This window comes from Corvus brachyrhynchos, unplaced genomic scaffold (genome assembly GCF_000691975.1).
Source record: "Corvus brachyrhynchos isolate BGI_N302 unplaced genomic scaffold, ASM69197v1 scaffold10, whole genome shotgun sequence".
Taxonomy (NCBI): Eukaryota; Metazoa; Chordata; class Aves; order Passeriformes; family Corvidae; genus Corvus; species Corvus brachyrhynchos.
Genome location: NW_008236180.1, coordinates 8,026,153 through 8,041,337, shown reverse-complemented (window position 1 = coordinate 8,041,337; position 15,185 = coordinate 8,026,153). Strand labels below are relative to the sequence as shown.

The following is a 15,185-nucleotide window of genomic DNA, read 5'->3' as shown; positions in this document are numbered from 1 at the left end:
AAAACCCAAGCGCTCTCTCTCGCTCGCCCGCTCCAAACCGCTTGGGAGAGAAAATCCCTGGGACTGCCTCGAGGAGGGACGTCTGCTCAGGTTGCTTTTCAGGATGTTTGTGGAGGCTGCGGGCTCGGCGAGAGGCTGAGCCGGTCCCAAGCGCCTAAATTACCGTGAACGTCATTAAGGAGAAGACACCCCAGGAGGGAGGGCGGTTTATGTATAAAGAAGGGGCCCAAACTCCCGCAGAATTTATAGATGCGAGTACATCGGCTGTCTGCACAAGCACGCGTACACACTTTTTTCCCTGCCTCCTCCTTTTTTTTTTTTTTTTTTTAAGAAGTACAGATTTGAAGAGACTGTCCGTGACAAAACCAACACCATTAAATAATTTAAAACGTGATGATTATATATTCACGTACATAGACACGTATGTATATATCCCTGTGCACAGAGCCCCGGGTCACTTTTTCCAGCCGGCAGCGGGGAGAGTTAATGGAGGAGCGTTAGAAATCCGAAGGGGGAGATATTCTCCAAGAATGGCAAATCCAGGAACATTTACTTGAAATGAAGCTATCAACCTGTGCACACGGGTGGCTTATGCCATTCCATTACCCTGCACCCTTGCTTTCCCCTTTCCTTCTGCTCGCTGGTATGTGCCTTTGTGGGATACTGCCTTGAAATGGATTGTCAACTTCTTAAAGCATGACTTTTTAAACTCGGTGGGTGCAATATCTACAGTAATGGAGCCCCAGTCCCAATTAGCCCAAGTAGATGTTTGCAACAACAGTAATTAGTAATAATAATAATCTCAGATAACAAATGTAAACTAATGCTTCCCAAATCTTACTTGGAAAGAAGGGGAAGCCAGGATGGTCCATTTGGGTCACTGAATCCAGCCTGAGGTAATTTCAGAAACCATACATGTATACATTGAGTTTATGCTGACATTAAGATTCATTCCTTGGGCAAAGGAGGAAGAGGGGTAGAGGATAAAGGAGCTCAGCAGTTTTTGGGGTGTTTTTTTGCTAGATTGTTCATCTAATATTTTCAGATGAGCAATATCCAGTAGTATCCAGCACCAGATCCTGCAGCTCGTTTACAAACTAATATTCAGCACTTCTTTTAGTTCTTTATGTTTAAACTCCTGGCATGAACAGCAGGTAGCCAGTCAAAAAGCTGCATGGGAAACATGGTGAATGATATGATGTGTTTGTATGCATGCATGTGCACCTCTTAATAACAGGGAAACTGAGGCATCGAGGTGACTCACGGCACTATTGAAATAGTGGAGGAACCAGCATTAAACCCTTAGCTCAGACTTAACGCATGTTTAGGAATGGCTCAAGCTCTGGGAGGATGGAGGGGTCAGAGAGGTTGTGAAGCCACATTCACCTTATGTATCATGAGAGCACTTGCTACACTTACTGGTGCTAATGGGGCTGCTCAAAAATCGCCCCTGTTGCTGCCTTCCCGATGAAAACACCAGAGTAGTTGAATTTTGGCTGCCCACTTAAGATCAAACTCTCCAGCATCTTTTGTACTTCCTGAGGAGCAGCACTAACCTGCTCTTCACCAGGCATGTATTTGCCTAAATTTTTCTTGCCGAGGGTGTGGTTTCTAGATCAATTTAAGCTGATTTAAAGCCAGGCTCCCCCTGAGAAAGATGTTTGTTTTCTCATCCCACCCCAGTCTGGACCTTCGGCTGGGTAACCCCACCCCTCTCCAATGCTGGTACCAACACTTACAGGCCAGAAAGCTGATTCTGGTTTTAAAAGATTTTTTTTTTAACCATTTGAATATTTGTCTTGCTGAAATAATTTTCTGCTGGATCAGCTCCTTGTTCTGCCTGACTCCATGTTGTGGTGGAAGGAGGGAGGCCACAGGAATGCACAGCTAGGGGCAAGGAGAGGGTGTCTGGGTTGGGCTGCCATAGGAAGGGCAGACAGATGATTTGGGATCTCTCTGCTCTCCCTTTCAGCTGCAGACAACTTGATTTCTCTTCCTTTTTTGTTCCTTGTAGATTGTTTTTCCACAGTTGTGAGTGTTGGCCTTTCATCAAGTAGCAGGAGGACAAGCAGCCTTGCCTTTGGCATGGATATGAGATTAAAAAGTCTGCAAGGATGGAACAGTGGACAGGAGAGCAGGTGCCTCTGCTGCCTAAATTACTTGTACTTGAACTGTTTGAAGCTCCCATTTAAAAACTGGCTGAACTTGAGGTCAGTGTTGTGATCTGGAATCGCAACAGGCTTGAGAGAAAGAAAAGTATGGGAGGTTTTTCTGCTCACTCGTTAATACCTTAGGTAACTGCTCTTGGAGCTATAGGTGTCTTTGGAGAAAGAGCAGAGGACAAAAAGTAAACCTTGAGACCCTTGATTTAACAAATTTCTTGAAAAAGTGATGTTTGAATCTATTTCCTTCTTGTTTTGTCTGTTTAAGTTGTCTGGGTTAGGCCACATTTAGCTATATTCTGATTTAATGCAGGATATACTCTTAGAAGAGGGGCAATGTTGCTTTTATATTCTGTATCCTGTGCTTTTGTGGGAACAGTTGGGAAAGTTTTCTCTTTTATATGGTATTTTCTGTGATCCTGCTGCACCAGTACAGCTTTTAATAAATGCACGATAGTCTGCAATGGGGGTGCTTAAAACAGCATAACAAAACCACTCCAGCAGCGTGGGATGAGAAAGTGAATTTGTTAAAGAGTAACTTTTTGATGTGAAGTCCTCAGCTCTTGCCTTCATCTTGCTTTGGGACACAACAAAGGGCAGCATTTATTCTGCTGGATACATTAAAGGATGATGCAGCCCCAACTGCAGTAGTTCAGCCCTCAGATCTGAGCTTGAATTTCAAATACCTTTCAAACAGAAAGACAATCCAGTTTGTACCTTTTCTCATGGACAACGTCTTTCTCTTCCCTCCTTTCCTGCCTGCTGTGTAAACCCTATCCTGCTTCCTGTAGGATCAGTTCCACACAGGTTGCTGAAATATTGGCACCTTCATGTCACTGTCTTTTTCCTCCTCCTTCCTGGATCAATTAAGAAACCAGTTTTTCCTCTTACTCTTCTCTACTTCTTTAGTGTGTCCTCCTCTTCTTGAGAAGGAAAACTAAATGCTTGTGATGAAGTAATCCCTGTTTGTTGGCACTTGCTGCTTCAGATAATTTCTATAAAAACAAACTCCCAATGTTTCTGGGGTTCTGCACAAGCTGCATTACCAACTGAGTAACGTTTTGATCTGCACGAGCTTTGTGTGCACACTCTTACCCGAGTTTAGTACCAACCACTACCATTTCTTTTGTTTGTGTGGAAGTCGGTATATTTGAAAGCATGTACCTAGGAGATAAATAAAGGGGCTGATTACAAAACAAGAATTGGGCAAAAATGTGCAGGTTTGTGCTTGGTGAATTTGTTTGTCATCCTCATGTACCCATCTGAGGCATATGCCAGTGGCAGAATTTGGCCATTTGCATTCAGTTTTACTAAATGGGCAGTAAAAAGTGGGGGCTCTGCTCAGAAACTAATTTAATGACTTTTCAAAAATCAGACACAAAGCGTTTTTCCCTCTTTTCTTCTGATTCATTTTCAAGCTCCTTGTCTTCCTACTTTCATGTCCTCTTTTTAACTTTAACCATGGTTCTTTCCCATTCTGTTTTGCATCTTCTCTCATTTGTCTTGAACAAAGTGCAAGTCCTAAATTATAGCAAACTTTTTTCTCCTTCCAAATAGTCCCACTAAAATAGCATGTGTTTGGGCAATTTTGAACTGTTTGTCTATGCCCTTTGCACAGAAAACACTTATACAGCAAAAATAATAGCATTGTTATTTGTATTAGAATAGATAATTAGCTCATGTATTTTTTTTATGTTATATTGGGTCATTCTTACCAAAAGCTTCTATTCATCTCTCCAGCATTATTACTGAGAACATATTCACCAACATGAAGTTAATCACATTATGGATAAAGCCATTATATTAGCTCTAATCCAGGAATTTGTACAGATCTGGGTTGAGCAGTGCTGTGTTGGACAATACTGACCATGTTACAAAAATTAAGTATTGATTCTCAATGCTACTCGTCAGAGGAGAGTCAGAAACGAAACCTGTGTTTTGGGGTGTGAAAAAGGCATTATTACTTCTGGGGATGGCAGTGAAAGCTAAAATAGAATTTTAGGATTTATGAAATGGGACTATGGGGCTGAATTTAATGTTCGTCAACTGGGGAAGGTGGACAGAGTCCAGTCCTTCACAGTTCAGCCCTTCACTTCATAAAACTGGATCTCCACAGGGATCCTTTTATTGCTATTGACTTCAGAGAACATTAGAAATGAGTTCATGTCACTGAAACTTTCGCAGTGCTACATTTATTGTACATTTATATACAATTTGAATATCGGCCTGTGCTATATTTTTGATATATGTTTGTATATTGCTATGAGCATTTGTAAATGTGCATATGTACACCAGTGTATTTCAGTAATGTCTTTAAACTTTATGTAACTAGTATACTTCTGCAGCACAGATACAGCATAGGAGTATTGTTTAATGTAGACTCAAATGTTGCCAAAGTAGCCCAAAGAAAACTGAATTTAATTTTGTACTATTAAATTATTGTGTGCACACTTGATTTGGTTGACACTTTTGGCACAAGTCCAGGTATTTCCTTCATTGGTAACATTGTAATCTGAACATCTAAAATCTCAGGCTTATATTTGTGAAAACTATGCTGGGCACGAGCTCGGACGTCACTGTTGGGAGCGGATTTGAATCGTGCTACAGCACCTTGGAAATGTGCCTCTAAAAATCTGCTTAGTTGTGACATTTTCTTACAATAAATTATGATCTTTGCTCCTACAGACATTCAAGATTCTTCTTATTAACACATATTTTTGTCTTTTTCAGTTTGCTGCTGTTTGCATTCACTAAAGGCAGAGATGTCTGCTGTTTTTATGCTGAACAAAAAGCATATAAAACATATTCATTTTTTTCAAAGGGAACGAATAACTGATCCTGACCTGTAAATGCAATGGGATGAATTTGGATGGCTTTACTTTTTCTCTCCAGGCAGGTGCAGAGTAATACCTCAAAAGAACCATTATTTTGTGCCTTTATTCCAATGTGTACATAAATGCTTGCATAACCCTTGCACAGCTGCTGTACAAACTACTCATGCCACAAGTATTAGTAATCCTAACAGGGGAGGTTGCATGGAAAATTGGGGTGTGTATGCTGAACCATATGTACCATGCCCCTGAATCATAAAACTCGTGTTGCTGGAGCAGAGAGATCTTTGGAGACTGTTGGTTTTACAGGTCTGTAGGAAGCAGGATTATATACAACAGCTGCAGCCCACAGCTTCTCTCCTGTTGAGGCTTATCTCGTGCATTTAAATAAGCAGGAAACAGAATTTGGTCCAACATTATCTTATATGGTCTCAGCTCCTACTTTTATTTATATTTCATTTCCATAGGAACAATTATTCTCACAGTCTATTTTGAATACACATTAGACCCACTCCAATTGGAAGTTTCGAGCTCCCAATTCCAAGCTGCATGGGGCTGCAGAGACACAATGTGCATTTTTTTGTCTCTGGTTCTGCCTCTAAAATAACTTTCTTTATATCTGCAGTGATTTATAGCAGTGTTTCTGAACCAGTCTGAAGCAAGATGGAAGCTGGAGATTCATTTGGCTCTCTAAAGCCCTGGCCACAAAAAATCCCCTCCCAAGTAGAGCAGGGTAGCACAGCTTGGCCCCAGTTCCCAGGGCTGGGGAAAGGTTCCAGCTCCCGGTCCGGCCGAGGGAGGAGGTTTGCCACATTACAAGTGGCTGCATGAAGCAATCTCCCAGACCTTTAGTAGCACAAAATCATTTATCCCGAGGATTTTTAAATAATCTGAAGGGCCTGTTTCCTCTGCTGGTGTGTGTTGGTGCAGCACTGTGTGAGCAGGTGGAGGTGTGCGTGTTTACAGCCACCCAGGAACCTCCCTGGGCTCCCCGCGGCTGAGTGTGGAGTGCTTGGTGTCACTGCTGCCCCTTTTGTGGAGGGTGCTTTAGTTGTAAGTGCAATGCTGTAAGGGTTTATCTTTCCGAGACTGGCACTTCTAAGTTTTCAGTCAGAAAAAATGTGCTTCCTAAATGGTGCTCAGCGTGCACTGAGTTGGCTTTGTCAAGTGCATCTTTTCAGCATTCATCCAAAGCCCTTTCTGCTGCTGAGCCCCATAGGCGAATATATACTGTTAGACTATTAAGATAATTTTTCAGTTAAGACATCGTCAAACTGCAAGCGGGACAATAGAAACAAAACCCCTTTTGTTCTGACTAAACTGTTCCTAATGACCCCCTCTATAAACAGTGGCACCAGCGGAGGTCTCAACAAGGCTCTTCATTGAGCCCCCTTTCAAAAGGACAAGCAGAGCAGAACATGGGGCAGAAACTCTCAGAGTTACTGCACTTCACTCCGCTCTGGTGGTCTGACCGCAAGACAGAATCTGTTGTTTTTGTTGTTCAAGGCACCCAAAAAGCATAATTTAAAAGCATGGATTTCCACAGTTAGCATCCTATAAAGAGTACTAAATATTTGGATTGTCGGGAAAAGAGCAGAAGGAAGCAGTTTGTATGTTCGTTTGTTTGTTTGTTTGTTTAAATCAAGGAGCTATAAAATAGACTATTTAGAGTTCCATACAAAAATTTAACTTATTTCCTTGGGATAAGTTGCTATCTGTTAAGCTTATGATAATTAAAAATCCAGAGAAGATTTTTACATTCCAGAAAGATCCTCACATTTGTTTTGGGGGTAAAATTCATCTTTGTGAATAACGTGTTTATCATTAACAGGGAAAATGTTTCAGCTGTTTAATGCTTACAGGAATTGAAGTTATGATGATAAACTGAAACCACACAGGACCAAACTCCTGTTCTTCCAGCTGAGTAACTGCAGGAAACGTGCAGCACAGGCAGTCTGTCCTCACACAGATGAGGGCTATGGAGATTTTGAATCACTTCCTGATTATTCCTCTCCCTATTTCCATGTCCTGAATACATGAGGAGAACAGCACAGGAGACCTTCCGCTTCAACAGAAACCTGTTTACGGAGCATCTTACTGTCTGTAATTGGGACATGATGACAAGTCAGGCATCAAAAGTCCCTAATTTGGACGATTTGGGAATTACACTGGCTACATTTGCAAGCAGAAATGTCAGTTTCTTTTGAGAGGACTTGGGGTTCGTGTTCTACTATCGGATTTAATAAGAGTATTTCTGACTTACAGCATGGGCTACTGCTTTATTTGGAAACAGATAGGAAGAGACTGGGGACAGAGAAGAGAGAACATCCATTAAGACAGGAAGCACATATTGAATAAAGGCTAAATCATGGAGAAAAGTCACAATATTCAGAACACCTTAAAAATTCCGTGATGTGACGGGGGCCTTAGGGCACTCTGCCATTTCTGGGAAGAGTTTAGCAGTTCATAGCTTTAAGGTTTTGGGTTTTGATTAGGGACAGTGACTACACTCTTCCTTTGTAAAAGAGTGTGATGGAAGGTTTCAGTGCGTCTTGGAAAAAGGAAGGATTTGGGTAAGTCCCAGGATGAAGGTCCAGCACCCTGTGACAGGATACTGAGAGAAAGAGAAATGTCAAAGAAATCTTTAAGAGATTTTCAATAAAACAAAAGAATCTTTGTGAAAGATACTGTTAGCAAGTCTAATGGAAGGAATGGGGACGCAAAGTGCATTGAGAGGATTTGCAAGTTGTTTCTAAGCCTTGAGGCAAGAACAAAAAGCTGAGCGTTTACTGTTTACTATATTTGGTATGTATGGAAGAGCACTTTGGCCATCAAGGGAGCTCATAAACTGCAGAGCCTAATTGTCTCTTGACTGCCTTGTTGTGCTGGGGGTAGAGAAAATGCTCCTGTTAAAGGACAGTTCTGAGTAAGAGCAGCTGAGACTTGACCCTGCCTTTTGTGAAAATGCTGTTTTCACAGCCGCATGGCCGAGGTCCATGAGCACATGCCTGTTTCCATGAATCTGACTTTATTTTTCATATTTGCATGCATGTAGGCATCATCCAGAGTGTGGTAGCTCTAGTATTCAGGATTAAATGTGGTAACTGTAACGTGATAGCATGAAGGAACAGTAATCATTTTGTCACATCTTTTCTCAAAAATGCACGTTTGAAGACTGTTTTTACTGAAAATTTCTAGGAACAAAATATTAACTGTATCTGATTAAAATTTGCTGCCTCAGAGAATTTCTGGTTGAGATGTCCAGGTGGATCGACAGAAAAAGCACCATGTTTTCTGAATCTATCTAAGTTTATGGGCATTAATTAATCAGAAAAAAAAAATTATTTCCAACTGTGTTTAATGCCATGTAAAGCAGATTCTATTTAGAGTTTTGATTAACCCCTCTCATGCTTAGGGATCACATTAGAGATGTGATAACTGTGAATCCTGAAAAACAAGTGTGTCAAATGATAATTTTCTCCAGTTTTCATACGGGTACATGAGGAAAAAGTAACAACATGAACTTTATATTAACTTTGACTGTTGTAAAATTGCTTTCTTTTGAAAGTGATGGATCTGGTTATACATGTATCTCCTGAGCCAAAGTATTCTTCTTACTCTCTTCCAAAAAATGTTGTGATTCATTTAGTTTTTAATAATGTTGATAGTTTTTTTATCCCAGTGCAAGTAAAAGCTTATTGCAAGCTTTCAATCTATACTAACAGCAGTAGGATGCACGTATATTTGTATAAAGCAGTGATCTTTAATGTTTTCTAATTTGCAGACTTTGGTGGCAGCCAATTCTTTATGTCATGCCAAAGCAATGTGTCTTATTTACCTTTTTGGATCCCTGTAAAAGCAGCTCACGGGCCCCAAAGGCCTGTGAAGTAATTTTAAAAATCAGTGATATAGGACAATACAGAATGCACAAATCAAATGAGTTTTCCCTATGCAAGAGCTAAATGTCTCTCGCTCTTCTAAAGGCCAGCAAGTTGGACCAAGGTATAAGAGAAGAAATGAATCGAAGAGTTAAGGGTGGTGCACTGAGAATTAGAGTTGTCCAGAAACAGAAAAAAAATCTAGTGTATAAAAAAATTAACGGTTTTGACATTTGTTTTAGATTTGTCACAGAATGATTTAAAAAACAAAACATGAATACAAAGAATGAGACATCCCAGAATAGCCAACATCCAGTGGCTAGGGTATTTACTTGGGCCCTGTCCAAGGAGTGCTTTATGGGATTTGGAGCAGACATTTGACATAATGTTTTCAACATTATTTTTGTCAGACTAAAATTTGGGCTCTGTAGTGGGTTGAAAAAGAGCTTGCTTGGAGTCCTGAGCTTCGTAGGTGAGATTTAGTCACCAGCTGTTTCATCAGGCAGTTTCTCTTCAGCCTGGGGAATTTAATTTTTATTTTTATTTTTTTAAACAAAATAAAGTAGCTGCATGGAGAATAGACAGTTATTCTGTTCAGTTTGGTAGGGTGCTAGCACATATTTGGATATTATTCTGACTTTGGGAGTCTAATAAAGCACCACCCAAATTTCTACTCCATTCTCATTCAGAACAGATTTTTCTCATGGAAATATCAGAACCTACCTAACTGTATTTCCACGGAAATCAGCACATTACTTTAAAAAATTTTGATTTTTTTTTTTGCAAGCCAGCATTTTCTGATGGAATAAAACACTTTGTCCAAAAATTCTCAACCAGCTTTTCTGAGGTGTGATCTTTCTCTGTATTCGACAAATGTGAGGTGTCTACCTTCAATATTTTTGTAGTTTGAAGAAGAGATCACAAATGAAATGTGCTCTGGGGTGATGAAATCTGGCAGCTAAATTTGTGGGAACTTTGTAAGGAATATCCAGAGTAAAATATAAAAAATGTTGACCACTGTCTCTCAGCTATTAGTGAAATTAGGTTAAATTCAGTATGTGGGGGGGAAAATCAGAAAACACATTGAAAGGTTGAAATTTCAACCCTTCTCCTTTGCTTTGCAAACATGGATGTTTCGATCCAGTCCTTTCATCCTTGTTCCCACTCTGAATCTCATCAAGCCACTGGACACACATGTTCAGCTTCTCTTTCTGGTTTAGCCTGTGCTCCTGCCAGCCTCCCACTGTTTTGTATTCCTTCCTTCCTGCGTCTGCCTTACACCCAGGCCTGATCCTCCCACAAAGGCACTTCTCCAGCGCTGGGCACCCTTGGGCATTATTGACTAAGAACTGAGACTTGCAAGTGTCCCAGGGGACTCTAAAGGCGTTTGCAGAGGTGGGGAGCATGGGTTTCAACAGCCCACAGCTCCAGGCCTCAGCACTCTCCATTCATTAATCAGCATAGCTCATCTGAAAGATGTTTATCATGTCTGAGACTGGCTTTTGGATTACTGGGTTAATGGCCCTGCTTGGAAACAGTTATCCCATTTCTGTAGATGAGGTCAGCACAGGACACTTTGTAATAAAGCCTGGTCACAGATCATGAGTACAACCAGTGCCTTGTTTCCTAGAAGAATCAAGTGGAAATATATTTGGCACCCGGAATTAAATGCTGCTTGCCCAACTCCCCAGGCAGTTAGAAAATATTGAACAGTATTGGGAGGAGCTATGCGTGATGTGTTTGATGTCACATGTGTCCCTCAGCTCCATCACCTTGTCCAGATTCAGTGTCTGTAATGTTTCACTTTTAACTGAAGTATCTAGAAGTGAAAATTCATGCCATGAAGGGACATCAAACCTATCTAAGTCATCTCCAGGCCAGGATTTTGTATAGCTGTGCTAATTTGCTGACTGAGAAATAAAACAGGGTAATTATCTACTGAGAGGCAGAATTTATTAGGTCTGGTACAAGTGTCTTGTGCTCCTAGAACCTGGTCCAGCTCATTTTTGAGACCATGCAGGTAGTCTGGACAGGTGCTGTACCCACTATAAACAAGATTCTACTGACTTCTGGTCAGTGTAGATCCTATCACACCTCTTAGTCTGGTTCCCTAGGGAAATCACTTACACAATCTGTCTATTTGTCTGACCCAGTTTCCAAGATGCTGACACATTTGTCACAGGTTATGTAAATGATTTGGAGACACCTACCAGTTGTCCTTACCAGTTTTGCAAGAATTAGCACCTAAGGAGAGGAAGGAATCCTTATTAATGCTCTCACTGAGGAAGAAGGGAGAGTTCAGCAATTGTTCATTGTGTTTGACAGCAGCAAGGCTCTCGATGATTTGCACATTGCTCTGATATTCCTTGGTGAAAACAGCGCTTCATTCAGCTGCCAAATCAAAACCAAAAGTCAAGGAATGGCTAGGAGAAGATGCCAAGGCATGCTACGGTATTCCTCAGGGAATAAGGGAGCCTGCATGTTCTTACAGGGGGGAGGTGAGAGCTTGGAGGGGTTGAAGGGGGCTGGAGGGACTGGAGTGGGATATGGTGGAGGACAACAGGGGTTATTCCAAGAGGGAGGTGTAAGAGCTGCAGCATAAATCCATAAAGAACCAAGCTTCATTAGCTCCACTTTCAGGGAATAATTTGTTAGGAAAATACTGAAGACTTTATTTTGCTATTTTGGATACATTTACACGCTGATTTAACCCTCCTACAATTCCTGTAGCAGTTGTGGCTGGTACACCGCCTTGCTGTCGCACAGCAGGCATCTGCTGTTATTTGACCTGAAAAGATCATTATAGGAGCTTTATTTGGTGTGCATTTAATAAAGCTGTAGCTGTTGTGACTATAACTCATGGCTCCCATGTCATTCCGCAGTGGTGTAACCAGCGATTCAGCATTCCAGGCCCATCAGTTCAAAGGGAAGTGTGAGGGATGCGAATGTATGCCAGAGCATTGGGACTTTTATTGCTCCTCTCCTCTGTTAGGAAGATACATTCTCGAGGAATTGAGAAGTACAAAGCATCCTTAGACCTTGTAGTGCAAAATGTAAAAAGTGATGTTATCTGCAGAAAGTGGACTTTAGATTCTATCAGCGCACATTTAGCATAAAGCATTTCCTATGGTAATGCCTCTCACTTTCCCAGACTTTTAAAGGCTCCAAGTGGCACACAGGCTGCAGACCTCTTTGTAATGTTAATGAATCATCTTAATGGACTGTTTTAGCAGAAACATTCATCACCTTTTGTCCCACAATGATTTTTTTTTTGTTATACTTAAATGGTTAAGTAGGCAATAAATGCCTATCAGACCAACCACTATGCACTAGTAATCCACCTCACTATAAATCACCAGTGGATTATTATTGTCCTGTTTAATTAACACTCTTAAGGGATTCTATCGTTGGATAGACTTTCACCTTGCACTAAGCAGGCATTAACATTTGAAATAAGAAGTGTGTTTATGTGAAAAGCATTAATCAGCATGACCTGGAACTGGTAGTGGTGGGTTGGATGAAATATGTGCCTGTGTCCATGGGTGAGGGCCTCCTTACATCAGTTTTCAATGGAAGCTGAAGTCAAACTTATGGAATACATACTTAAGTCATAGCAAATGATAGTTCCAGAGTAATTTTTAATTAGGTCTAAAAGATATTGGTATATTTGGTTGAAAACAGCAAGTTTAAAAATTTTAATTCCAGTATTTAGGAAGGCAATGGTTTTATGGGTGTAACATGGGTTTGTTTGTGGTCCAGTTCAGTTTTTAGAGGACTGCATCAAACCATTTTCTTTTCCTGCAACAAAAGATGAGAGGGGAATTCTGATCCTGTTGCTCCTCTGTGAACTCTTTTCAGACTTCACAGCCACAAAGAGTAAGCCAAGCAGCCAGAGTTCCTGGGAAGGGCAGGGGGGTCCGTAGGCTTGGATGGCCTTTGCAGAACAATCCCAGTAGCTCTTTTGCAAACAAAATTCCTGCACTGGGACACAAGTTCAACACAGGATCACTCTCAATATACAAACATTTTTGTACCTAGTACAGCTCAATGCTGGTTTCCTCCTCTTGGCAGAATACAAAGATGGCAGCTCGGTTTTTTCCCTCATGTAACACAATTTAATTCATTTACAAGTAATTTCCTCATCTTTTATCAGGAGAGGAAGACATTTGAAAAAGGCTCTTGTTAAGGCAGTGTTTCCCACGTGTGAAATCTTATCCTGCTCTCTTTGATTTTGTTACATTGGTAATACCAGTAGTGCATTTGCCAACTGCTCCTTCCTTGGATTCCAGCACTAACAGCAGCCTTGTGAGATAACCTACTGCTGAATTTCATTTTACACACAGAGAACTGCCATATACAAAGATTTTCTGCTACTGGTTTTGACTGCTTTTAACAGTAACAGTCAAAACTAGTAGCATAGGTCAAGAAATCCTGGTTCTTGTCTGCACAAAGACCTGGTATGCACATCCCTTTCCTCTTGGCATTTTCATTCAATTATTTCCCAGTATGGACTCCTGCAAATTAAAGAACAAATAAAACTGCTAAGTGGAACACAAACACACTAAATCTTTTTAATTAAGAGATTGAATCTCTTAGTATAAATTCATTTCCTGAAACAAAACTCCAATTATGTAAGATTAATTCTTTCCTCTGAGATTGCAGGGATTTATTGACTAACAAAATCTTCTATTGCGTAAATGGAAATGTGCTTTTTAATGCAGCCTGCTGCTGAGGCAAAACCATAGCATTAGCCTTTGCACTGGGCATTTTTGTTTCAGTTGCACTCTAATCTACCAGGTTTCTTTCTATTTGTAACAGGAAAGGGCTGAAATGGTTCACAGCTGAACATGTGGTAAATAATGAACACTAAAGGAGTTTAAACAAGATGAGAAATCAAACTAAGCTCCGAAAAAGCCTGTTGTGATTGCGGGAGGAACTGTAAGGACAGAAATAAGAGTATCCTGCGTGCAGGGCAGTGTTGTGAGGAGGGGTGGGTGTGTGTGTCATTGATCACACAATGGTTTTTTCAAATCATTTAACAGAGATGCACAAACCCCACACAGTTTCAAGTGCATGCACGTCCTGAGAAGAATCTCCTTCATTCCCTCTAGACACACCCAGCCCATTAAATCCATCACTGCCTCACAGTAAGCCCCAGGGTTCAATCTTTGCTAGAGCACTGTTACTATCCAACCTTTTAGCTCATAGAGTGGGCAGCCAAGTTTTCATGTCTATGCATATAGTAGGACTCATAGCCAACATTTCCTACAGTTTCCTCCTCTCCATCCCAATCTGGATATATAATGGTTTGGTTTTGTTGTTGGGGGGTTTTTGAGCGTTTTTTTGGGGGACTGTTTTTTGTTGAGGTTTTTTGGGGGTCTTTTTGGATAGGTAAAACTTCAGTATTGCTTTCAGATTTCTTTCTTATATCCTATTGCAATAACCTGTCTGAGGGTGGCAAGTTAAAAGGTAATAAAATCAGGGATCTGTGCTCCATGTAAGTAGCTGGCCATGAGAAACTACAGCAGGGATGGATATTGAATGACTTCAATAGTCCAGCCAAGTTTTATCAGAACAGGTCATCAACCTGTAGGCTGCCTAAACCTGTTCCACTGCTTCCCCATTGATTAAATATCTGGAAGCATTTACACGTATATCAAATTCTCCATAATCTATTTTATCACCCAAGTTCTTTGTCAAGCTAGGGCAAAAATGTTCCCTCCAGTGGTGAGAAAGGGTGGTGTATCTCTTTAGTGTACTCCAGTACATTGAATTTCCTTGAAGCCAAACTATGATCTCAGGTTCTCGTGGGCTGAATTATTAGTGGGACTGCAGGGATATAAAGGAAGTAAAACTTGCCTGTGTGTGCCCAGATGTTAAGGAGTTTACAAGTTGATTTTTTCTATTTGATTTTAAACCTGACATATAGGGGGGAAAGGAAGGAATACAGTGTGTAGCTTCCAGCCAAGTTCTGATGGCCGAAATTCCTTCTGAATCTCGATACCTGTATCATCAAAACAAGACAGAGCCTCTTGCCTGGAGCTGTCACCTGTTCCTGTTATTTGGGGATTTCCACTCTCCTTCCTCTGTGTTTGGGCCCAGCCTACTTTCCTGCTCTTACTCTCTGTCCCAGACAGAGATGCAACCATCCTGAGCTCTGCATTCCCTCCATCTTGGTTCAGGCTCCTAAGTAGTTCTGTCTTTTTTCCTATTTTCAATCCATTGAAAAAAACCTCCTAAGTAGTTCTGTCTTTTTTCCTATTTTCACCCTCTTTTCTTTTTTTTTTTTTTCTTCCTTCCCTAGTCCATGACAA

General features: G+C 40.9%; 2 protein-coding genes across 4 annotated transcripts in view; one reads left to right on the top strand and one right to left on the bottom strand.

Annotated features, from left to right (window-relative positions):
• Nucleotides 1–175, bottom strand: part of BMP7 (bone morphogenetic protein 7) — a 43,558-nt gene extending 43,383 nt beyond the window's left edge. The window contains exon 1 of the mRNA XM_008634969.2: nucleotides 164–175. Coding sequence (XP_008633191.2) covers nucleotides 164–175 — 12 coding nt within the window. The remainder of the gene's footprint in view (nucleotides 1–163) is intronic.
• SPO11 (SPO11, initiator of meiotic double stranded breaks) overlaps nucleotides 1–15,185 on the top strand; it is a 219,238-nt gene that overhangs the window by 182,414 nt on the left and 21,639 nt on the right. Inside the window, exon 1 of one of the 3 annotated variants that reach the window (XM_017734792.1) lies at nucleotides 11,147–11,322. The exons of the other annotated variants lie outside the window; for them this stretch is intronic. The gene's annotated coding sequence lies outside the window, so the exon portion shown is untranslated. Of the gene's footprint in view, nucleotides 1–11,146; nucleotides 11,323–15,185 lie in introns of those variants that run through there. 3 annotated transcript variants of the gene reach the window in all.